General features: G+C 36.2%; 4 protein-coding genes and 1 long non-coding RNA gene across 16 annotated transcripts; 2 read left to right on the top strand and 3 right to left on the bottom strand.

The window, feature by feature from the left end:
- Positions 1 to 1,021: 1,021 nt before the first annotated feature.
- Positions 1,022 to 7,059, top strand: LOC126612511 (uncharacterized). 3 transcript variants are annotated; one of them, XR_007619147.1, is made up of 5 exons: positions 1,022 to 1,468; positions 1,502 to 3,171; positions 3,297 to 3,407; positions 6,270 to 6,334; positions 6,926 to 7,059. It is a non-coding gene; the product is annotated as an uncharacterized LOC126612511 (long non-coding RNA). The 3 variants fall into 3 exon arrangements; XR_007619145.1 differs by lacking the exon at positions 6,926 to 7,059 and having other exon boundaries at positions 1,023 to 1,468; positions 6,270 to 6,823; XR_007619146.1 differs by lacking the exons at positions 6,270 to 6,334; positions 6,926 to 7,059 and having other exon boundaries at positions 1,023 to 1,468; positions 3,297 to 3,435.
- Positions 1,534 to 5,225, bottom strand: LOC126612510 (homeobox-leucine zipper protein HDG11-like). Its single transcript, XM_050280938.1, has 10 exons — positions 4,750 to 5,225; positions 4,300 to 4,417; positions 4,040 to 4,192; positions 3,502 to 3,921; positions 3,294 to 3,395; positions 2,993 to 3,199; positions 2,526 to 2,706; positions 2,145 to 2,413; positions 1,980 to 2,069; positions 1,534 to 1,887 (listed from the first exon to the last, which is right to left on the bottom strand). Exons 1-10 carry the CDS (start codon positions 4,863 to 4,865, stop codon positions 1,534 to 1,536), a joined length of 2,010 nt encoding a protein of 669 aa, XP_050136895.1. The 5' UTR covers positions 4,866 to 5,225.
- On the bottom strand, positions 6,751 to 10,983 carry LOC126612503 (homeobox-leucine zipper protein ROC8-like). Its single transcript, XM_050280931.1, has 11 exons — positions 10,865 to 10,983; positions 10,529 to 10,655; positions 9,910 to 10,027; positions 9,633 to 9,824; positions 9,070 to 9,513; positions 8,859 to 8,960; positions 8,560 to 8,766; positions 8,041 to 8,215; positions 7,610 to 7,878; positions 7,411 to 7,500; positions 6,751 to 7,226 (listed from the first exon to the last, which is right to left on the bottom strand). The coding sequence occupies exons 2-11, from the start codon at positions 10,642 to 10,644 to the stop codon at positions 6,855 to 6,857; spliced, it is 2,085 nt and encodes a 694-aa protein (XP_050136888.1). The 5' UTR covers positions 10,645 to 10,655; positions 10,865 to 10,983; the 3' UTR covers positions 6,751 to 6,854.
- Positions 10,984 to 12,536: 1,553 nt separating this feature from the next.
- On the bottom strand, positions 12,537 to 16,366 carry LOC126612507 (DNA repair protein recA homolog 1, chloroplastic-like). 10 transcript variants are annotated; one of them, XR_007619140.1, is made up of 8 exons: positions 16,188 to 16,366; positions 16,037 to 16,112; positions 15,047 to 15,103; positions 14,806 to 14,935; positions 13,945 to 14,049; positions 13,790 to 13,868; positions 13,518 to 13,589; positions 12,537 to 12,996 (listed from the first exon to the last, which is right to left on the bottom strand). XR_007619140.1 is itself a non-coding variant. In XM_050280935.1 (6 exons), the coding sequence occupies exons 1-5, from the start codon at positions 16,256 to 16,258 to the stop codon at positions 13,973 to 13,975; spliced, it is 411 nt and encodes a 136-aa protein (XP_050136892.1). In that variant the 5' UTR covers positions 16,259 to 16,366; the 3' UTR covers positions 13,601 to 13,846; positions 13,949 to 13,972. The 10 variants fall into 10 exon arrangements, 2 of the variants coding, with proteins under 2 accessions (XP_050136892.1, XP_050136893.1); XR_007619137.1 differs by having other exon boundaries at positions 13,790 to 13,846; XR_007619138.1 differs by having other exon boundaries at positions 13,518 to 13,585; positions 13,790 to 13,846.
- Positions 16,367 to 17,313: 947 nt separating this feature from the next.
- LOC126612506 (isocitrate dehydrogenase [NADP]-like) lies at positions 17,314 to 22,249 on the top strand. Its single transcript, XM_050280934.1, has 16 exons — positions 17,314 to 17,546; positions 18,309 to 18,352; positions 18,467 to 18,576; positions 18,905 to 18,942; positions 19,062 to 19,139; positions 19,238 to 19,291; positions 19,365 to 19,466; positions 19,602 to 19,693; positions 19,790 to 19,893; positions 20,023 to 20,091; positions 20,186 to 20,301; positions 20,397 to 20,431; positions 20,542 to 20,684; positions 20,787 to 20,909; positions 21,509 to 21,622; positions 21,891 to 22,249. Exons 1-15 carry the CDS (start codon positions 17,498 to 17,500, stop codon positions 21,588 to 21,590), a joined length of 1,239 nt encoding a protein of 412 aa, XP_050136891.1. The 5' UTR covers positions 17,314 to 17,497; the 3' UTR covers positions 21,591 to 21,622; positions 21,891 to 22,249.
- Positions 22,250 to 23,911: the final 1,662 nt, after the last annotated feature.

Raw genomic sequence — 23,911 nt, 5'->3', positions numbered from 1 at the left:
AAATACAGTGAATTCCACTATTTTTTTTCTAGCTTATATTTAAGAAACAGTGTGTCTATTTCATTTGGATCTAGAAACAGTGACTTAGATTCCAGAAACAGTAACTTAGATTTCGAAAATAGTAACTTAGATTCCAGAAACAATGTTACTTAAAATCCAGAAACAGTTTATTTTTACAGTCCAGAAACAATGACCCGTTGTTATTATTAATAGCATGCCGATCTTAAATTTATTTTATGGAGAAACAAACGATGAACTCCACTGACGAAGAAAAATTGAAAAACAGTACCTCTAATACACCATAAATAATAACAACGATCACATTTCAACGAAAGAATACAAAATATTAATTAAATAGCATGAGGATCTATATTTTTGTTTCAAAGAAAAAGAAGAAGGCCTGCAAAACAACGATGAACTCCATTAACGATGAAAATCTGGAACTCAACCTAAAAAAGTTAGGGGTAAAATTGACAAATCATAATTTATTATAGTTGGGTTATTTTTAGTTGAACTACTTTAATATGGTCTTGTACTAATCATTAAACAAAACTTATAACATGATATTTTATTAAAATTAAAAAATTTTAAGTCATTTTTATTAGTTTTTCTGTTTTTTAATGGAGACTTACAACAATTGTATTTTCATACAGAAGTGTAACTCCTTTGAGTATTTCTCTCATGAATTGGCTGTATATGGTAATTTTCTTTGCGGTTGTTGGGTGTATTGGAACCAACCGATTTTGGTTTGATTCATTCAATCATCAAAGCCTACATATGACAAAATAAGTATAATTTGGGTAAATATTATCATAAGCCATACGTGGGATGATCCTAATCATACTTTTACTGATGTTTTAGGTTATGTAAGCCTGAGTTTTGTTTACTAGGGTTGATAACTCAAAGCATTACTTCAAGATCGGTGATCACGGATGTTTCATATAACTTCGTAAAAGAGAGAGTTTGCTTGTCAATCTCGAACTTGGAGCCTTCTATCTGTGTGTATGATTGAAGACATGCGTAATGGATACTCCAAGGTGAGTTCATCTCTTCAACCATGTAATTAGATCTAAATCCTAAGTAATACCGAGTACATGCTTGTCAAGCTAATGGGAAAGGCCAAGTAAATGCAATTTCTTTGTTTGTGTGAATTGTTTGTTTTTTGCACTTTGGGATATACGTATCCCTAAGAATTATAGCGGGGTGGTATCATTGATTTGATCTTTGAAAAAACCATCATTAGCAATTATAAAGAGTTGTAGCTCGAGTGGTTAAAAACATTTACTGCACGCTCAAAATTATGCACGACTTTCATTCATCTCATGACCAATATCGCTTTGGAGGAAAATGAAAACAAAATAGCAACCTTAGCAAAAATATAAACAAAATGAAAACAAATTTTGGAGGAAAAACAGCTCTTTCCTTACAAAAATGCCGGTTGATATATCCAAATGAACTTTCAAAACGAGTCTTACAACTGTCAGAAAATTAAATTTCTTAGTCTTATGAGACTAGTTTTGTTCCTAGCATGTGTTAATCCAAGCCAGAACATTTGAGTGCGACCTTTATTTTTGTAACGGTGGAACTGATTAGAGTATTGACAGTTGCCACTAACTCCATGTTCATCTGCTCTGAAGTTGTGGGGCTGGAAACCAATATGTGGAAAACCACTGTAACAAGTGAACCACATGCATCCCCCATCTCAGGACGACCATCGCCGGATATCAAGAACCCCGATGGGAGTATAGCTATGTTCGATGAGTCTTCCCCACTTACTGCTACATTGAGAGTTTGTATGTCAACCGGAGCGTATATGATATAGGATCCAAGAGGGTCTATGTGGCACTCTTGAAGTATCAACATGTTGTCCTCCATCGGGATGAAAGGCTGCTCAATACACAAACCATTAATTCAATTAAACTAAACTTTGTTGAAATGAAAATTGTTAAAATAAACATCATAAGACTGAAATGTTTTACCCGAATGATGGATATATGGTTTTCGGGATGAGTTCCAGTTGAAATGTAGGCAATCTCATGCACTGGATTTCCATGAGAGAGAACATCCCACTGAGAGAAAAATCAAATTAGGTATTAGTAAGGTCACATTTCAACCTTTAATTATTGATAAATCAAGATATAAACCTGAATTCTTGTTTTCTCATCTCTTAAGAAGTTAAAGATAGTTTGCGACGACAAAGGGAGCCAGAAAGAAGTAGCAACACTGACGATTGTGCCATGTAGTTGTCCAATTTCTGTGCTTTTATGAACAGAGACTCTAATCCCACTGCTGTCAACTTCTGACAATTGGGGGAAATCAAGTTTTCCCTCCATGCTCAACATTCCGCAAAAGTTCTTCACCATCCTTTGGGAAAGCTTCATTAGGCTCTTCTTGCCTTCAGGCAAAGTAACCACTAAACAATGGAAAACATGTTTCATCAAAACTCAAAATTAGGCTCCTCTTGCCATCTTTGTATTATTATTTTCTAGTTTTGAATAACATAGGAGGTGATTAATGATACTTACCTCCTCCAAACACACAAGTAGAACCAACATCGTCCATCAAACAATCGAATCTCTCACACATCCTTTGAAGAGTAACAACCCATCTCTCAGCTCCATATGCAACACTACTACAAATTAGATCTCTATAGAGCCGATGAGTTTGTGTCTTGTCGTCAACCTCCATATGCTCAATCCAAGTAATCTATTATTTTCCGACTTAATACTTTAAAAACGATTCTACCAACTATAAACAAACCAGAATTATTGTACATGAATGCTTTTTTATGAAGCATGTAATGCCATGAAAATAATAATCGTGTCCTATCTGCTGTTGATATGTATTCTATGTAATTAACCATTGATAATTGATGCTAAAGTATATATAGCTCTAGGTATTCTCTTGGCTTTTCCCCATTAGATTAACAAGCATATCTCAGCACTAGTTTATCATGTAGACCTAATTATATGGTTAAAGAGATGAAGCAAACCTTGGCATATCCGTTATGCATGTCTTCTATCATGCATCCGGATGGTAGCCTCCAAGATTGAGGCTGTCTTGAAAAACTCCCTTTTGCGGAGTTATATGAGACATCAGCGATGACCCAAGTTCCTGGCTCAGTGTGTTGACAATGGCGAAGAAAGTAGAAATCCCGTGGCAGCACTAAAGGTGAGAGAATGTGTATTTGTTCATACATCTGCATTAAAGAAATTTGAAATGTATGAATGTGAGTGATAAAATGTATAGGTAAATAACTAATTAACTTAACCTAACAATTGCTTTTTATGTACCAGCTGCAAGCAACCATTCCGATTTCCTGACATTCCAGTTTCGAGTACTTCAATTGTCTTTGCTGTTGTTACGATTGTTGGAAAGAGTTCTTCCCATTTGTTCTGCAAAACCAAGTTGGTTTTTCTTAAACTTCTTTGCATCATTAATTTTAAGTCTAGTTCGTCAGTATATATAATAAATAATGAAAATACGAGTTATAGAACTTACGGAATCTAAAAACATGTCAACCAAGTGTGCTGCACTTATGTGCACTACTCCTGAATCTTTCGAAGACTCGACCCGAGCAGGAGAGTTTTTGAAGTGTTTGGCTTTTGGAAACATCTTATCATAGTTATCAGGGTTGAGGAGATGTCTGCCATTAGTTGGGGATTTGATCCATATGGGCTTTTCGATCTGGAAAAGCTTGACCAGTTCTTCCATGGCACTGGCTGCAATGTCTTTCATGAGTGCCTTTTCCATTTCGGCATTTTCATTTAATTGGTAAGCTAATGCGGGATTCGTAGGACTGAGATTAAGAGGTGGTCTGGCTATCACTTGGTTCATGGAACATCCTGGCGATAAATTTAGCGATGATCCAACAACAGGCGTCTCACTATACTTGGGTAGAAGGTTGGCTAACTTATCATGCTGCATAAAAAATATAAGCCTAATCAGACATCATTGTAGTGAAGAAACATGTACAGCAAAGATGTGATAGAATGGTAAGATTGTAGTGATAGAAATAGTTTATGTTTCAAATATTTACCTCTTGTTTCAAATAGGAATTCTCCAGTTGAAGTCTCTGCAAACAGGTTGGACAAACGACATTCTTTAAGGCTTCTTTCATTACAAAGTTTTCACGTCGAATATTTTCATTCAACTGACGGAGAGCAGTGGTTTCTGCTGTCTCAGTTTGCGCCTGAGAAATACCATGTAAAGAAAATCCAGGGGAACAGATTCATTATAAAGTAAGAGAGATGAAAAACAAATTGGTAAAGATTGTTTGAATAGAGAAAGCTAGAGAACCTTGATTTGGGTTCTTTTGTTTTGAAACCAAAACATGATTTGGTTTGGCTCCAGCCCCAATTCCCTACATAGCTGTTTACGCTCATTCTCATCTGGATGGGTGCAGTTCATGAAAAATCTGCACCCGACAGAACCTTCTTTTAGTTAGTGATTCCGGTCAGGGGTTAAGAGCTCATAAATCAAATTCAACCAAGTTCATGTAGAGATTATCAGAGATTAAACAACATCCCATATAAATTCATCAAACTAGTTCGTATATATGCAAATACATATAGTAGAACTGTTTATAAGGAAAATGATCTAATTTCATACTCAATGGAGGAAGAAAGAAATATATATCCATTTGTATTTTTTTACCAATCATGCATGTTTTGGTCATTGAAGATTTAGAACATGAACATAATAAAGTTGAGTAAAAAGTACATAAATTAATTAGAGGTTAGTTCTTACTCTTCCAGTCGTTGTATCTGCTCAGAAGTATGGCGTTGACGCTTCTTGTTCCCCTTGCGGGTAGTCGATGCTTCATGTCCATCACCGGAAGATTGATAATTTCTCGGGAGCTCCATTCTCTACCACACTAAGCAAACACAGTCACACATCAAAAAAAAAAAAAAAAAAGATAAATGTTTTTCTTTCTTAGACCGTAAAAGAGATATAGGAAGACAACACAAACTCACAGACATATATATAGTAAGATATTTAGTTCATATATTTCATCCAAACAATATACAAATTAATAAAAATGTATATATCTATTTATGTTAAGTTCAAATAAGGACACCAAATTAATACCAAATGAACCCAATTAAGAAAGAGATATCTATGCTTATTTGGATTTTATGGTTCTCGGTTGTCCTAGATTTTCTTCCTTATTAATTTGTGTGACTTAAATTTTTGAATTTATTTTTGTTTCACATTAGAGTACTTAATTAGTAATTAACTACACACAACTAAAACGGAAAATGAAGGTGCAAACAAAATACCAAATACTTTTCAAACAAAATATAGAATTCACATTACTTTCCCAACTTCCCTGTCAAAATGGCGGAGCTACTAAAAGTCTTGGATACAAGCTCGCATTCCTCTGAGACTGCATTAATCATGAACAAGACCTTTTTGACTGAGAAATGAATTCATCTTTTCTTTTCATTTTTGCATGGATTTTTTTTTAAATATTTATATTATTAAAGTAGAAGGGAGGATTCGAAACTGTTATATTAATTTAGAAAAAAAGAGAGATTATCGAACTCGAGATGCATGGGTAAAACCCCAACACCATATCGGCTAGAATAGGATCACAATTTATTTTTGCATGGATAAACATCATTACATTTGAAAGTTTTACTCGGGTTATCTCAATATTTTTGTATATAGTCTAATATCCTAGTTGATAGAGTATTAAATTTCCACACAATTTATTCCGTTAGAGAACAAATGACCACTACCATTACCACTACAAACACTTACCATACACAGCCACAACCATTATCACAACCATTGTTGCTACTGTCACGACTACCACAATCGTCACTAACGCCACCACCACAACCGTAAGTATCACTAAAACCACAACCGCCAACACCACAACCACCACCACTGTCGCTGCCACTACTCCTATCACCATTATTTCCCCTACACCCCAACCATCACACCCCATTAATGGAACCACTATCATACCCATTGTTGCCATTACCATCATCGTTACAAACCACTACCCCCTCCACCGTCCATGTCACCAACACTCCATTATCGTGTCCATTTTATCATTATATACAATTATATCACTTTTATATTAAAATTTACCAAACATTTTTACACTTTTTTTATACTCACGACACTTTTAAAAATACGGTTTAACAAAAGCTCAACAACTTTATGTTATAACTAATTACTCTTAAACACAGTAAAAAACAATAAAACACAACAATCCCAAACTGACCGTTATTGTCAAACTTGTTGCTTTGTTGCAGATGACGTTTTATCGCAGTAACGAAAAGTAATCATGCATATGCACCTTGGTGCATGTTCAATCCAGGTCGATTTTCATTCCCCTTAATAACTAATGGTCTCACCCACTAACTCTATTGCTCTACTTAAAATTGCTATGTCCTTTGGTAACTGTTGAATAAAAGCATCTCTACTCTAGTCATGCTCTTTGTTGCTGTAAGGCTAGAAAACTATTGTAGTTTTAAAAGAAATTTCAATACAAAAGGTTCACAATATTCTGAAAATGGAAACGGTTTGATTTGAAATTTTCTTGGTTAGAGTTGCAGCCTTGTATGCGACGAATTGTAACGGGCTTGTAGCTCAGGCAGCAAAAATTATATACCCCACGGTCAATATGCATTAGATGACAAAGCTTAAGCAAAAAAAAAAAAACTAAAGTAGCAGCCTTAAGCAAAAAAATAACTAAAATAGGAGCTTATACATAGCCAACTATTCAACAAGAAATTCAAACGGAGTCTTAAAACAGTCACAAAGATTGAATTCACAACCTTCTCCAACGAAACTAGTTTTATTCTTAGCATAAGAATTACAATTCCACCGCAAATAGGTTAATCCAAGCTCGAGCAGTTGAGAGCAACTTTGATTTTTTGAACGGTGGAACTGATGAGAGCGTTGACAGTTGCCACCGACTCCATGTTCATCTGCTTTGAAGTTGAGGGACTGGAAACCAATATCTGGAAAGCCACTGTAAGAAGTGAACCACCTCCCTTGGAATGTCCTGAATCCCCAGTTATTTCAGCACGGCCATCGCCCGAGATCACAAACCCCGATGGGAGGATAGGTATGTTGGAAGAGTCCTTGCCACTTACTGCTACGTTAAGAGCTGGCATGTCGACTGGAGCATATACGACTAAGGATCCCAAAGGGTCCGTGTAGCTCTCTTGAAGCATCAGCATGTTATTCTCGGTAGGGGTGAAAGGCTGCTCCACAGAAACCATTGAAATAAATCAAACTGAACTCTTTATAAAGCCAAAAGCATAGGTAAAAATATTTTTCTCATCCTTCTAGCATTTGAAGTAGCATCAGTTCAACTTTAGTTTCCCCATATTTCCGGAATAATATATTTCGGAAAGAAGAAAAAATGGAAGAAGGAAATGAAACTACCCGAATGACAGATATACAGTTTCCGGGATGCGTTCCGGTTGGAATGTTTGCAATCTCATGCACTGGATTTCCATTTGACAGAACATCCCACTGAAAGAGAAATCAAATTAAGGTATCAATCATATCACATTTCAACCTCTAATTATTTGGAATGAAGATAAAAACAAAATGAGTAGGGATCTTTTTGTTAGGTAAAAACCTGAACTCTATTTCTCTCATCTCTGAAGAAGCTAAAGACGGTTTGGGACGGTAGAGGAAGCCAAAGAGAAGTAGCAATGCTGACAATCATGCCATGGGGCTGTCCTGTTTCTGTGCTCTTACGAACAGAGACTCGAACCCCACTATTGTTCACTTCGGACGACTGAGGGAAGTCAATTTTACCTGCCATGCTCAGCATTCCACAGAAGTTCTTGACCATTCTCTGAGAGAGCTTCATTACACTCCTCTTGCCTTCGGACGAAATAACCACTAAACAATGGAAATAAGGCTCATCAAAATCCAAAAGCTTTACAAAATGATTCGGACAAAAAAGGGGAACAATAAAGGATTACTTAACATTAGAGAGTTTTCTTTTCCATTTTGGCAAATATCAATGTATTATTTTCTAACAGGGAATTAAGGAAGACTTGCCTCCTCCAAACTCACAGGTAGTTTCAACTTCGACCATCAAGCAATCCAATCTCTCACACATCCTCTTAAGAGTAACGATCCATCTCTCAGCTCCATATGCAACATTTCTACATATAAGATCTCTGTAGAGCCGATGGGCTTGTTTATCAACCTCCACATGCTCAATCCAAGTTACCTACGATTATTGCAGTCAATATTTATGAAACAATTCTTTAAAATTAGGAATATCATATAAGAATGTGTATCGGATGAAGCATGTAATGTCATGAAGATAGCGATTGTGAAAAGTAAATAATTGTGATGTCGACGGAGCCTGAACAACATTGATAATTGATGGGAAAGTATAAATGTTGCTGCATGACAAGAGCAAGATTGTTAAAAATGTATTAAACTAAAGAAATTGGAAATGTGAGGTATTCTCTTGGTTTTTCCCGTTGGCTTGACAAACGTATTCTCAGTAATAGTAAGCGCTGCAGATCCAATTATAAATGCTTATGCTAAAGAGATGAAGCTACTCACCCTGGAGCAGCCGCATGAAATATCTTTGATCATACACCCCGAAGGAAGCCTCCAAGATTGTGATTGATTTGAAGAACTTCCTTTGGGGAAGTTGTGGGAAACATCAACAATGACCCATGTGCCTAGCTCAATCTGCTGACAATAACGAAGAAAGTAGAAATCCCGTGGCGCCACCAAAGGTGAGAGAATGTGCATTTGTTCATACATCTGCATTAAAGAAATTGATTCGTATAAGTATTTGTGACAAACTATAGGAAAATAATTAATTAACTCAACAACGCATTGGCTTTCATATGTACCAGCAGTAGGCAACCACTCCGGTTTTTCATCATTCCACTTTCAAGTACTTCAATTGTCTTTGCTTTCGTAACGATTGTGGGAAAGAGTTCTTCCCATTTATTCTGCAAAAATAAATCGTTTTTCTTGACCTTCTTTGATCATTCCAGCAGTGTAATATTACTTTCTCAGTATATATTGGGAAATAATGAAAGAACGAGTTATAGAACTAACAGAGTCTAAGAACATGTCAACCAAGGTTGCTGCATTAATGGCCACTACTCCTGAATCTTTCGAAGACTCAACACACGCACCAGAGGTTTTGAATTGATTGGCTTTAGGAAATAACTTATCATAGTCGTCACGGTTGAGAAAATATCGCCCATCAGCTGTGGATTTGACCCACAAAGGCTCGCCGATCTGAAAAAGTGAGACCAGTTCTTCCATAGCACTGGCAGCAATGTCCGCCATGAGTGTCTTTTCCCTTTCAGGGATTTCTTGTATTTGGTAAGCTAATGCAGGGCTGGTAAGATTGAGATTAAGGGGCGGACTTCCGATAATCCCTTGGTTGGTGGAACATGATAAATCCAGCGTCGATCCAACTACAGATGCCAGCGATTCAATTTGTGATGGTGGTTTCCCTATGTATTTGGAAAGAAGGCTGGCTACCTTATCATGCTGCAAGACATCATTAAAGCGAATCCATATATAAACACAATCAACAATAATTAACAATAGAGATCTTTAAGAATGATCGAATCTACGGATGAGAGATTATGTACATTTCAAATACTTGCCTCTTCTTTCAAATAGGCATTTTCCAGCTGAAGTCTCTGCAGACTTAGCTGCCGAGCTTCTTCTCCAAACGGTGGACCACCGCAAGTTGGGCAAAGGACACTCTTTAAGGCCTTTATGATTGCATAGTTTTCCCATTGAATCCTTTCATTGTCTTTACGAAGAACAGTGTTGTCTGCGCTCTCATTTTGAGCCTAAAAATTACCAAGCATGTTACATATGCAATATAAAATATAAGATCTAAACATCCAAGTCGTTAGAGTAGGAAAAATGGAAAACCTGGGTCTGCGTTCTTTTGTTTTGGAACCAGAACTTGATTTGTCTTGGCTCAAGCCCTAACTCCCGGCTCAGCTGTTGACGTTGGTTGTCATCTGGGTGAGAGCAGTACTTGAAAAATCTACATCCAAGAGAACCCCGTGTTTTAATTTTTGCAGAGAAAAAGCCACATCAAATTGGAGAAAAACAAAGATCAAGGCGTAATATCTACTGTCAAAAAACATCAAAATTCAATGGATAATTGAGCTGTTAACCATAAAAGAACAATATGCAGTCAATTACAACTTTTGGCAGCTTGAAGCAAAAGGTATAAGACTAAGAATTACTTGCAGATTAGTCTATGTACGAAAAATTAAAATATACAAAACAAGTCCAAGACCTTTCAAACAAGCATTGATCTGGGATCTGTAGCAAATTTTATGGCTGCTTGAAAAAGAAAAGTCTCTAATTAACTGATTTCAAAGTGAGCATTTGATTCATGAAAAAGATGATATCGACGTAAGTATTTCTTCTTTTTTTGGTTTTCGGAGGAACAGATCAGATGATATCGACGTAAGGAACAATCATGTATTGGTCATTCAACAACATTCAGAAGATAAATTAATTGGAGGTTGTTTCTTACTCTTCAAGTCGTCGTATCTGCTCCGTAGTATGACGATAATAATTCTTGTTGCCTCTGCGGGAATTCGATGCTTCACGTCCATCACCTGAAGCTCCACCATTTCCCTGAAGCTCCATTCTCTACCACACTAAGCACACACAAAATCACACAAAGCAAAAGCTTTTCTTTCTGAGAGCAAAGAAGAGATACACACCCAAACACATACATACACATATATAGTGTGAAAATTAATTTACAGATGCCATCCAAACAATATGCAGATAAAATACATGAATTTCTTAGGCTGGTCAAATCCAAATAAGGATATGAAATTAATACCAAATTGACACAAATTACCAAATGAGTAATGAACTAAGCCCAATTCACTGCTAAATTAGAAGATGAGATCCACGAGAATCGAGGGGGCTCTGTGCTCTATGAAGCAAATTACCAAAAGTGCAGAAGGTATTTCAAACAAATATAGAAGACACATTACTTTCCTAACTTTCCCGCCAAATGGCGAAGACAGTAGAGTCTTGGCTGCACGTTCAGATCCCCTCAGACCACCATTATGAACAAGTTTAACCTTTATGGAGAAACGGATTTTTTTTTCTTTTCTTTTTTTTTTATAAGGATAAACATCATTAAATTTCATAGTTTCACTCGATATATTTCCCAAAATTATCATTTTCTTATGAATTACTAGTTACATAAGTGCCGAAAACACGCGCCAATCAAGGTTATATATATATTTTGAAATGAGCCGCCAAATATACATGCTAGTGTGTCACGTTATAAAGACGCAATGACAAAGATAGAAACATGGTTGTGTATAACAATTGATAAAAAAGTAATTTTCTGAGTGGATGACGTGTTGAGATATAAGCTTTGTGGAGATTTCTTCTACGCTACGGAATTGAGGTTTTTTCTTCTTCTTGTTGTTTATGCTTTTTATTTATTTCATGCAACGTTTCCAAGCAGGAACTGCTCCCTTCCTTGAGCTCCCTATCAGTGCGTCATGTTTTTATTCTTGTTGTAATGGCCGGCTAGGATTAGAACTAGTTCATAGGCTAGATTGATGCCCGCTGTTATAGCAACTTAGTGGATTAAAATGTACACGTGAGTTGACTCATTAATAGACGCGAGTGGAGTTGCAACGGTCATCTCCCTCATTCCTCTCTTAGCGTAATCGAATCCAAGGAGCAACGTACTCGTCCTTTCTTCAGACACCAAGCTTATCAATTTCTTATTGATTTTCATCAGTAATTCTTAAAATTAAAACTCTAATCCGAATCCAAAGTACTAACTCGCGCTCAATAATAAGTTATAAGCAGCTCATCATTTAGTGACCGAGGTTCGACAACTAAAACTGTTGGCCGCTGTTTAGCACTAATCAAATTGTTTTGTTTTGAAAGTTGTTCGATACTACTACTTTAAGTTATGCTAAGGGAGGAGGGAAATAGAGGGTTGAACCCGAGATGTAGTAGGTTAAAAAGAAAGGCCATATCAACCAGGACACTGGACAGTCCGCTACTTGCATGAGGGGGAGAGGGGGTTGAACCTCAACTTGCTTGCTTATACTACTCATGCAATTAGCGAACAGTCCGCTCCTATCATTTACCAAGCTTATTTTTATATTAAACAAATTTATTCATCAGTGTCGAACCTCGATTCAAATGCTAATGGAAACGTTGGAACTCGATGAACTGTATACTTCGACAGTTTTATGACGATTTGAGTCATTACCAATACCTAATTAGGCGTCAAGGAAATCGAAAGTTTGAAAATGATTAAGAAAAAAGATGGGCAAATTACATTTTACCACCTCAACTTTAGGTCATACAAAAAACTCAAATCTCATCTTTTAAATATTGTAATGTCATACATCAACTTATGAATCCATTGAAATTTCAAACTTGCATTAAATTTTCTGTCAATTTAACTGTTAAATGATGATGTGACAAATTTGATAGCCACGTAAGCAAATATGTGGAGTCTACATTTGTCACGTCATCTATCAAACGCATGCTTTATGTGAACGTGAAAGCAAATACTTGATGAATGATATCATACCAACGAAATAACAACTCAAATTGGCAAATAAGCCTGTTAGTTCGAAAGACGACCCATCGCCCGACCCACATCTCCTCCTACCCCATAAATTTATGTTCTCACAAAATTACAAAAGGAGTATACTTCCTTTATGTCTGCCAACATTTTTGGTCTGGAACTGAACTGATGTCAACTTGTCAAAATCCCCGGTCTTGCATTTGATGCGGAGAGAGTGGAGCAAATTGATGCTGTTCCTTTGCAATATCCGAGACTTCTTTTACCTTGATCCAGAACAGAAAACAGTGAAAACACCGAATCCCTTTTCTCCTCATTGGATATCTTCGAAATCATCTTCCATTGTTTTGGGGAATTGGCAAGTTACTTGTCTGAAATGAGCCTACTTGTCCGGTTCCATCTATCATCATGGAGCGAACTATCTGCATGTACGTTTAAGAACTGTTGAGTTTCTTCCTAAAAGACAGCACACTCCATTTCATATCCCACCTTCAAAGATAACTATGAAATTCACGCAAAGACAACATTGAATATTTCATTAAAACGTATGAACATTGAGGTTTTGTACATTTACTCCTAGTTCCCCTCAAAACAGATAATAGCACCAACTTTCCTCAATAAATTTTTGTGACTATTTGAAAACATAGTATGATGAATTAGGGATAGGACTTGCCTCTTGTCTTGTTACATACATTAATATGTTGAACTCGACCATCATATTATGTTCATAAATTCATAATTCACAGTATTGACGGCATATGATAACCACATTTTCATTTTATTCCTTTCACATACTGAACGAAAACGAAGCAAAGTATACCGTCCAAACAATGCAGGTTACTTGACCACTCGAAATACACAACCAGAAACAATGTATTGATTAAGTAAAAAATCTGGAGTATAGCATCAAGTTTCAGTTAATATGAGAAATCAGAAAGACCACCTTCTCTATTTCATCAAGAAGAAGAGGGTTCTCTCTTAAGTACTGCAATGCTTTGTCTCTTCCTTGTCCTAACTTTTTGATAAAAATAAAATAAATTAGACCAAATATATAAGAAACTGTCACATTTTCATACTTTAAACCAGTTCAAAAGTTCTAGTAAAACTGCAATAACAGCTTCAAGTAATCATTAAGTTAATAATAGAAGCGTTCCTTCTATGCATGGTGCACAAGCCTTACGGATGCAGAAGTGATTCTGATGTACTCAAAGTTACCGTACTCTTTTGCACTCTTACACGAACCCGAACCCCAATTTCTTCATCTCCCTTTACCTACTCAGTACAGAAGTATGTTCTATGAGAAACAATATAGATCAAACTCTATCAAATCACTATTATGAAATGAAAAAAAAAGTGGCTATTGTGCTTACAGACTTTATCTTCCCTGTAGAACGTATTTCAAGCCGAACTGAGGCAAAGAATTTTAATGCAATTCCTCCAGATGTCACTTCTGGATTCCCATAATATGCACCAATCTTGCAAAATGAAGGAATTGGTCAATTAAAAGTCAAATAATTGTGATTAGGGAAATAACAACTAATAAAGCAAACTGAGAAACAATTACAATCATATACATTTGAAAAATGATTGACGCAGGCTCAGCAGCTTAGACCAAGGTACTCAATATCATTTATTGCAATGGATCCAGATATATGTCATCATCAATATGTCAAAACTTTAATGCTCAAACTCAGTTCCTTAGACATATGCACTCAATCTTGTTTCAATGAATTCAAGTATGTACCATCCACAAAAGAGAAGATATAAACAAAATTAATTGAAACTACCTTATATCTTATTTAGAGGTCGCACTTGGTGCGATGGCAAGTGCCTTCGCCCATGAGCGGTAGGTCTCGGGTTCGAGACTTGGGAGCAGCCTCTCCATAAATGGGGGTAAGGCTAGCCGACATTCACCTCTCCCAGACCCTGCGTAAAGCGGGAGCCTTGTGCACTGGGTACGACCTTTTTACCTTATATCTTATTTGATTTAAAAATATTAAGTCACCCTATACGTAGCAAGATCAGAAAGTGAGATATGTGAAATTGCATATCTAAAATTTATAACTACAAGATAAAGAGAAGGTTACTTCAATCTCTGCTCGTGGAGTGAGTGCCGAGACAGAATCAACACAGATAAGATAATGGCATAAGTTCCCGCAAACAAGCATTTTCCAGAAGAAAAAGAAAGAAAAAAATCCCCACAAACATGCAGACAAGAAAAGAAATATTACTCTCAAGTGCCATTTCTCCATGATCAGGCTGACAGACAATCAGATTTTCTACATCTACTCCCAGTGCTTTTGAATATGCTGGATCAAAAGCATGTTCTGCATCAACAAGCATAGCATTTCCTCCAAGTTTCTGCATATTACCATTAAAAAGCTAAATGTTGGTCCAGAGAAGAAAGAAGCCAGTATTCAGTAACCAGAAACTAAAGATTCCAGACGAAAGTTGAGAAAACTATAACTGCACCTCTGCAATTGCATGGAGTGCTAGAGTGGTCTTTCCACTGCTTTCTGGTCCAAATATCTAGAAACAATACAAAGATAAATCAGCACTTTGTGCAGGAACTACCTGATCCAAATAAGGAAGGAGCTAAACTACTTCCTTGGGACGACAGGAAGCCCATTAATTACACTACTCCAATCAGTTTAACACAATGAAAGTCATTAGGAGAAATTTCCACATGACCATAAAGCTTAAGTAGTATGTCAAGATCACCCACCACCGCATATCATGCCAAAGTATTGAGCTGCAACAGTGCTTAAGCAATATGGACGAACCACTTGATGCTTTAATAGTTGAAATAAACTTTGCTAAATAAAGAATAGCAGTTTATTGGGTGATTGTGTCTTTATTAAAAACTATAAGTAATCATGATGGTTGCACTTGTCGATAAATTAACCATCTTTTTGGCTCTTACACAAAAATAAAAATAAAACAAAATTTTAAAACTTGACTTATGAATGTATTCTTTGAGCTGTTTACTTCTCTTTGATTGGCTTTATAGTGCTAAAGTCATAAGTATAGGACCTACTAGCAATTAATTCTGCTCTCGTTGTTGTCTAGTTCTTTCCTCACTCCAGATTTTTTTGTCTACTGTTGTTCGTTTTTCCTTTTCTATTGTTTTCTTGAATCCTTTCGCAGGATCCTGAATTTCCAGGATTCTATGGTCTGCATTACATACCAATTGATTACACTTGTGGATCCAGTAACTGCAGGGGCATACTAGTTTGACAAGAACATTACCAGATATTCTATATCAAATTATCAAATAAACATCTCGCACCCCGTCTTCGATCATGACAAGCGAAAGGAAGGAAAATCAGAAATTGGTCTTTGGGCCTAACAAAACCTCTCCACACGTAGAACAGCATGAAGGACAGCATCCAATTCCAATCCCGACCGGATGCAAGTGTAAGTGTAACTTAGCAAGCATGAAAGCATACAATGGGGACATACCTCCACAATTCTCCCTGTTGGAAGGCCACCACCTAAGGCAAGGTCTAATGTCAAGCAGCCACTGGGAAACGTTTCACTGCAAAACCAACAGAGTTTTAGATAATCTACATTAGCAGTGATATGATATGGCAAGGAGATAAGAAGCACGTACACCAAGGCTCCACCAGCACTTCCTAATCTTGTAACACTTCCCTTCCCAAATGAGCCATTTATATCGTTCATGGCTGCTTCCAGTGCTTTTTGCTGAAATAAAAAGCACTTTGGTAATCAGAGTTTATCTACTTTTAGCTCAAAGTTTTAGTCTTTCTGCATTCGCGTTTGTGAGTAATCACCGATGCCTCTTCAAAAGCACTCTTCTATTTTTGTTAATGACATTTATCTCCTCCAGCAAAAATGAAACCATAAGGTAAAGATTCTAACTCGTGACATAAAGTCTTAATACAACGATGTCATTTAAAATGAACGAAAGTGTTTTTGATAAAAGTGTTTTTGATTTCTAAAAGCACTTGAAGTGCATTTTGAAAGAATAAGACCTTGGCTTCTTAAGGTTAAAAATACTTCGTGCTTATGATCGAAACTGTTAATATTATAAATCACTTGGTAAAAATCATCTTTACAAAAAAAAAGAATTAAAACTAAGATCATTTTGTCAAGAAATAGATAGACAGTTTGTAATGCTCCAATCAGTCTTTTTCAAATCAACTTGAATTTTCAGTAATGATTGGTTTTAAAATTATTTTTGGTAAAAACGTTTTTAATTATTTTAAAAACATCGTAAAATTTGTGGTACAATATGTGGGTAAAGTTAGAGAAATTTTTAGTTGTGAAGGGAACACGGATAATACATCACGTGTTTTTATATAAGTGATGAAAATTTTTAATTTTTAATTTTTAAATTATTAACATTTTAACACATATAACCCACTATTTATATAAAAACAAGTTATATACCATCTCATGTGACGATCATATAAAAAATCTCTCGTGAAGCCGGTAGGTGGATCAGCCCAATGACCAATGACCAAAAGAATTAAAAATAATAATAAATAAGAAAAAACAAAAACAAAAGTTCCCAGTTTAATATTGGTTCAAACTCCCAGTATATGTCGGTCAAGCCGGTAGGTGGATCAGCCCAATGACCAATCACCAATCACCAATCACCAAAAGAATTAAAAATAATAATAAATAAGAAAAAACAAAAACAAGAGTTGTCAGTTGAGTATTGGTTCACAACTCCGGTATAAATAAAACAACAAAGGGAGAGTGTCGTACGCTTCTTCGTTTTAGTGTTTTTGCCTGCCTTTCACTTTCAAAGACTTGCAAAAAAAAAAGGCACTTTCTCTCTCCCAGCGAGCGACTCTGTGACTTTAAAGAGTCGCCGATCCCATTCCATTCCCTTCCTATCTACATATCTACCCCTTCCAACTCCAATCAACCACCCCCGGACGAACCGAAGCAGCAATGGCTTTCCAGAAGATCAAGGTTGCCAACCCCATCGTCGAGATGGACGGTGAGATTTCCCTTCCATCTATATGTATATTGTATTTCCTCCGATCTGTTTGTTTCCGTCGCCGATTAACTGAACTGATTGATCTGCTGATTCTGTTTCGTTCTGGTTCTGGTTCTTCTTGATAACTTTCTGAGATGAATTTTTTACGTCCCCAAATGTTTGTTTGCTTGTCTTCCGCAAAGTGGTGACTTTTATTTTTGTCATCCTTTGTTTTCCATTTTCTATTCCTTCAAAAGTTGGTAGAACGAAAACCCTTTTGTTTTGAGGCTACAGAAAGAAAACGCATTTGCCAGAAATGATTTGTTTTTCCCCCAAAAACATGAAATTGAAAAAATCGGCTCTAACTTGTTATTTGATCTGTACAAAAAATAATCTTGATTTCAATTGGGAGGGTTGTTTGCTGAATTTTTATATGTATTATAAATTAAATTTTGTTTGATCTATATATTAGCAGATTCTGTAATTGCTTTAGCCTTTAAGAATTGAACTATGATGATGCATAAATGATTCAGACTTCAAGTGTTTTTCGTAAAGAAAATATGTTAGAAGTTTCAAAGACTCGAAGAAATTATTTTCAACTCATGAAAGTGTGAAGAACTCGTAATGCACGATACACTCATACTCACACTGCATGGAACACTTGTTGATTTCATTTAAATCTAACTTTACAAAACTAATACGCTTGTGTACGTGGGTTGAAGATTCGAAGAAATTTGACCTTACTCTTTCTCATACTATCTGTCTTTTGATATGTGGTTTCAGGAGACGAAATGACAAGAGTTTTCTGGAAATCCATTAAAGACAAGGTATCTACATCATACTCTCTAAGTGTTTCACCTATGCTTTTTTTTGTAACTACGTACTGTTCTGATGAAGATGGTGATTGCGTACACGATTCTTTCTCTTTGTTGTATCTGCAGCTTATTTTACCATTTGTGGAATTGGACATCAAGTACTTTGACCTTGGCCTTCCTCATCGTGATGCCACTGATGACAAGGTTACTGTTGAAAGTGCTGAGGCTACTCTCAAGTATGTTTATCACATCTCTGCTTAGAAGTTCTTATGATGGCTATTTATTTCTGAATTCATTATTTTTATCTTTACATTGGTATTGGTGAGTCAGGAATGTAATTAGGCAGTAAACAAAGTTGTTTATGGCACACTGTTGTCCTTATGAACACCTCCTTCCTATGCATTATAAAATACGAGGTGGAGGGTGAGAGCATTCAATGCTCGTCATGTGTCTATATATGTTTTACCAGGGAAAAACAGAAGAATAATGAGTGCCTAGAGTCTCTTTTTGCTTGGAAATTTTATGTTGCTATTCATTTCGCATCTCTAACACTTGGTATTTTAGGTATAATGTAGCAATCAAGTGTGCGACTATTACTCCAGGTATACACTACTGAAGAATCATACATGCATTTGTTTTCGAACTCTAGATCCTGTATTAATATTTTCAGTCTTCACTGAGAGATTGACAAAAGTCATGATATTGTTGTCATAATTGACAGATGAAGCTCGTATGAAGGAGTTTAGCTTGAAGAGTATGTGGAGGAGTCCCAACGGGACTATTAGGAATATTTTGAATGGTTAGTGAACTGGCAACTTCACATTCTCATCTTTTGAACAAATTTTTTATTTTTTTTGGCAATTACAATGGCTGATTGTTTTTTTTCTTTTCCTACAGGTACTGTTTTCAGAGAACCAATTCTTTGCAAAAACATCCCTCGCCTTATCCCAGGTATTATAATGTCATATGGTGGTTCTATATTTTTGTAGGACTAGAACTATGCTTATTTTTTTCTGTTTTTCAGGCTGGACAAAGCCAATATGCATTGGAAGACATGCTTTTGGTGATCAGTATCGAGCAACTGATGCAGTCATTAAAGGACCGGGGAAACTGAAATTGGTGTTTGGTAAACATTTATCTTTGCTTGATAGTATTAGATTTGTGTACATCACTGTAGATTAGTACGATTATATGTACAAAGTTTCTCTTGATAAATGATAGTTCTTAATTTCCTTTGTTTTTACTTGATAAATGCTTGCAGTGCCAGAAGGAAAGGATGAGAAGACAGAGCTAGACGTGTACGACTTTACAGGGGAGGGGGGAGTAGCATTGGCCATGTACAACACCGATGAGGTTTGTTTGTTAATCCTTTCGTGTTTCTGTTGAAAGAATTTATTGATTGCTGTGAGTGACTGTTCCTTTTATTGTATATCGGTCTTGGGTATGCAGTCCATCCGTGCTTTTGCAGAGGCTTCCATGACCACTGCTTATGAGAAAAAGTGGCCTCTTTATCTTAGCACAAAAAATACTATTCTGAAGAAGTATGATGGAAGGTATGCAGATTCTTAATTTCCCTGTTTTTAAGTATTTAACATTTGTAATCGACAAAGAAAAAATAGGATTTAACATTTGTACTTATCATTCTCTGACCTATCTATATTTTTGTTTGTTCATGATATAAGATTCAAGGACATATTTCAAGAAGTTTATGAAGCTAACTGGAAATCAAAGTTTGATGCTGCTGGCATATGGTAAGGAGTAGGGACTGAAACGCCTGGCAATTTTGTTTTATATCCTGAGGTCAGATGGTGTTGTTTTATTGACTATATACTATTGGATTGGAAGGTATGAGCATCGTCTCATTGATGATATGGTGGCTTATGCACTTAAAAGTGATGGTGCGTATGTTTGGGCATGCAAGAATTATGATGGAGATGTGCAAAGTGATATGTTAGCTCAAGGTTCGTACAACTGCCCTTTTGCTAATTTTTGTCTCGTCTCATCAATGATTTGCATACTGAGAGATTGCAGTTTTTAACTTGTGGTTCTATTTTAGGGTTTGGATCTCTTGGATTGATGACATCCGTACTGGTATGTTATACCTGTTTCATGTGTATTTGCATTTATCCCTCCATCCCTCGCTCCCTATTTTGTCATGTGAATCCTTGTCCTTCACTTACTGGAGTATTTCATGGGTACAGGTGTGCCCAGATGGAAAGACTATTGAAGCTGAAGCTGCACACGGTACAGTTACTCGGCATTACAGGGTTCACCAGAAGGGAGGTGAAACAAGTACAAACAGCATTGCTTCCATCTTTGCTTGGACAAGAGGGCTTGCACACAGGTATATTCGAAAGATTGTTTTCCAAGTTAGCACTCCTTTTTGATATCTTAGTGTTCCGTGGAAAGGTTATTAAATCTGAATTTAAATGTGTCTGTGTAATAGGGCTAAGTTGGATGACAATGCAAGACTTTTGGAATTCACTCAAAAACTCGAAGAAGCTTGTATTGGAACTGTGGAATCAGGGAAAATGACCAAGGATCTTGCACTAATTCTTCACGGATCCAAGTAAGTGTCTAATAGATTATTTTATCTTCATAATTTTTGTTTCTATGCCCATGTGAGTTGTGTTTTCCTGTGCGAGTAAATTGTAGCTATGGTCCCTTAACTTTAACTCAATTGGAGCAATGGTCCCTCAACTAAAAATCCATTACCATTGGTCCCTCAACTCATCAAAACGTGCAGCTATGGTCCCTCAACTAAAAATCCATTACCATTGGTCCCTCAACTTTAATTCAATTGGAGAAGTGGTCCCTTAACTTTAACCCAATTGTAGCAATGGTCCTTTCAACATAACTCTTTTTGACAAAAAAATTGACGTAGTTGACGAAAATGACCATAATTACACACTTTGATGAGTTGAGGGAGTCTAATTGTATAAATGGTCATTCCAATATAACTTATTTTGACAAAATTTCGATGAAATTGATGAAAATGACTATAGCTACACATTTTGACAAGTTGAGGTATCAATGATAATGAATTTTTAGGTGAAGGACCATTGCTCCAATTTGATTAAAGTTGAGGGACTATTACTACAATGTACTCTTTCCTGTGCCTCTATATGAGCAGTGATTTTACTTATAACATGCTTACGTGTGCTGCAGGCTGGCTAGGAACCACTACTTGAACACTGAAGAGTTCATTGATGCTGTGGCCGAGGAACTGAAAGCTAAGCTTGCTTGCTAGGAAGCACTGCATTTTTCAGACTTGCATTGGAGGTGAGTTCCTTTCCGTTTTTCCACCGTTTCTAAAAGTTAACATCATAATCATAATCTTATTGAAAGTAACGTCACCTAATGCCTGTTTGTAGGGGAATTTTTAATACACAATCTAAATTTCTTGCTTCATTTCCTTGCGATTCCAATGTTTTCTTGACAAATTATTCTTACCCTCGTCGTTTTTTGGTTTTATTGAAATAGTTTTCTCATTTAGTGCAAACATTTTCTTTCATTTTTTGAAGTTAATGGATTCTAATTTGTGTTTCAGGCACATGCAACTGTGGACTTGTATTTTGAAAGAAATAATGGAGGGCGGAAAAAGGGGAAGACAGGGAGGTGGAAAAGGGAAGACGAGTGGTGGAAACTTTCCCTTCTGGTGTTATTTTACACTCATCTGTTTCTTGAGTGTATTAGTTTCTTGTGCACTATTTGGATTCTCGACTCTTACCCATATGCATGTTCTTACCTCCACATCAGTTGCTAAGCTTCGGCAATTTCTACTTTTTTCGTAGTTAACTGAGGAATAATCTTTTGTTTGGTTCGTCTTTGGACAGACAGTGTCTGAAGTCCGTTAACCGGAGAGTCAGAGACTGTCGAGTCCGGTTTCTATTCTTCGTTCCTGGTTTCTATCTCGAGTCTTGGTTTAAGTATTTGAACAAACATTGGCAAATGCATTTCAAAAAATAATGGCCAATGGTTCGTACCCATTGATCTCTGTCCGCCAAGGATATGTCGATAACTTGACATATGCTTGACCAGTACGTTTGTATGGATGATCACAGTGAGGCACATCTTGGCTGATATGCCGGGTGATGTAAAACCCGGTTGATATGCTGAAACCGTCTCCTGACTGATACGCCGGATGTCGTAAATATAGCATCAATAATATAAGAATCAAACTCTTATAATGGGCTGGAAAGTTTTAGTGCTATGAGATTGATTGTTATAATTTTAGTTCGATATACTGCACTCGCGAGTGTCAAACCTATACAATAAATAACAAGAGAAAAAACAGGACTTGGATCGTCTGTCCTCCCCATCTCATATCCTCTCCATGCCCTTCTATATTTTGTGGTTACGGTTAAGCCATGTTAACATTTTATATTTATTTTTTTATAAAAATAATAAGACAAAAAATAATTGGAATATAAAATATTGACATGGTTTAATCGTGACCACAAAAATAGGAGGGCATGGGGAGGGTATGGTATGGGATGGGAGGGCAGACAATCCATATCCAAAAAATATATGTAACTAAATCATAAAATAAAGAAAAATAGAAAGTAGATGGGTCTTACATTTAATATATAAAACTCACCCATATCAATAGTGTAATAGGAATTAAACTCATGGTGCCTTTCTTACGTATAGGTATTGGACTCACCTAGACTATTGTAGAATTTATAAAGAGCTATGCTAGGGAGACCAAATCTTTAAACCAAATAACATGAAAGTCGATGATTGGATTATTACTCAAGTGTGGATTAACATGTTTATTTCTTATTCGTAACACATTATCAGGTTTACATATTTAATTTACAAATTTGATCTCCTGTATTATCCATATATTGTTATAAATATGTCAAAGTTAGACAGATAACCTTTTAGTAAATGGAGCGAGGCATGTGTAAAATGTCACACTGAAACGATAGCACAAGAAGATAACAAATAAAAAATGGAGGAAGAGATGATATTATTGATCTTTCTTTCCTTCTGTATATTCTCTCTATATCTTTTGAAAGCATACGGAGTGCTCTATTTATAAAGCAACTCCAAACTAATGCATTAACTGCACTTTGAAATTTACATCACCCATTTGACAATACCATCTCCTGCATCTCCAAATTCCATTTCACTTTGCATGGACATTGAAAACTTCTGCCAAAGTATTGTGGGCATTCACTACCCACCAGCATTTTCAACATATATAAATATATAAAAATGAGTTGAGGTTTAATGCTAGTGTTAGTTGAGGTTGTTGAACCTAGTGAGGTTAAAATCAACCACACCCACCTTTCTTATGATGATATTTATTTTGAGGAGACTTCATTCAAATTTACATTATTCTTGATGGAGATAGTCTCTATCCCTCTCTCTCGTACTTGTTGGAAGCGAAACCCTACGAATCTGATACTTTTATTTATTTATCTATTTAAAAAAAAAAAAAAAGAAGTTGGATGATGACTCATGAGACAAATCACACAGACGGTTAGTTGGCTTAGATGGGCGAGGAGATTCTCTTCGTGAGGATTCCAAAAATCCTCTAATCACATTCGTTTATCGTATATC

The sequence above is a fragment of the Malus sylvestris genome, chromosome 17 (assembly GCF_916048215.2).
Source record: "Malus sylvestris chromosome 17, drMalSylv7.2, whole genome shotgun sequence".
Lineage (NCBI taxonomy): Eukaryota > Viridiplantae > Streptophyta > Magnoliopsida > Rosales > Rosaceae > Malus > Malus sylvestris.
Note: the sequence above shows the minus strand (reverse complement) of the source record. Positions and strands in the feature narration are given on the sequence as shown.

What these genes read in the sequence shown, in the direction of transcription:
- LOC126612503 (XM_050280931.1), bottom strand. Translation starts at nt 10,644, where the DNA reads ATGGAGCTTCAGGGAAATGGTGGAGCTTCAGGTGATGGACGTGAAGCA. An exon ending in GGAGTGGTTGCCTACTGCTG is followed by an intron (nt 8,767 to 8,858) that starts GTACATATGAAA and finishes TCTTTAATGCAG; the next exon opens with ATGTATGAACAAATGCACAT. An exon ending in ATGAGAGAAATAGAGTTCAG is followed by an intron (nt 7,501 to 7,609) that starts GTTTTTACCTAA and finishes TTTCTCTTTCAG; the next exon opens with TGGGATGTTCTGTCAAATGG.
- LOC126612510 (XM_050280938.1), bottom strand. Translation starts at nt 4,865, where the DNA reads ATGGAGCTCCCGAGAAATTATCAATCTTCCGGTGATGGACATGAAGCA. An exon ending in CAGATACAACGACTGGAAGA is followed by an intron (nt 4,418 to 4,749) that starts GTAAGAACTAAC and finishes TGTCGGGTGCAG; the next exon opens with ATTTTTCATGAACTGCACCC. An exon ending in TGCATAACGGATATGCCAAG is followed by an intron (nt 2,707 to 2,992) that starts GTTTGCTTCATC and finishes GGAAAATAATAG; the next exon opens with ATTACTTGGATTGAGCATAT.
- LOC126612506 (XM_050280934.1), top strand. Translation starts at nt 17,498, where the DNA reads ATGGCTTTCCAGAAGATCAAGGTTGCCAACCCCATCGTCGAGATGGAC. An exon ending in GTGTGCGACTATTACTCCAG is followed by an intron (nt 18,943 to 19,061) that starts GTATACACTACT and finishes CATAATTGACAG; the next exon opens with ATGAAGCTCGTATGAAGGAG. An exon ending in CCATGTACAACACCGATGAG is followed by an intron (nt 19,694 to 19,789) that starts GTTTGTTTGTTA and finishes TTGGGTATGCAG; the next exon opens with TCCATCCGTGCTTTTGCAGA.
- LOC126612507 (XM_050280935.1), bottom strand. Translation starts at nt 16,258, where the DNA reads ATGAACGATATAAATGGCTCATTTGGGAAGGGAAGTGTTACAAGATTA. An exon ending in AGTGCTGGTGGAGCCTTGGT is followed by an intron (nt 16,113 to 16,187) that starts GTACGTGCTTCT and finishes TTGGTTTTGCAG; the next exon opens with TGAAACGTTTCCCAGTGGCT. An exon ending in CACTCCATGCAATTGCAGAG is followed by an intron (nt 14,936 to 15,046) that starts GTGCAGTTATAG and finishes GGTAATATGCAG; the next exon opens with AAACTTGGAGGAAATGCTAT.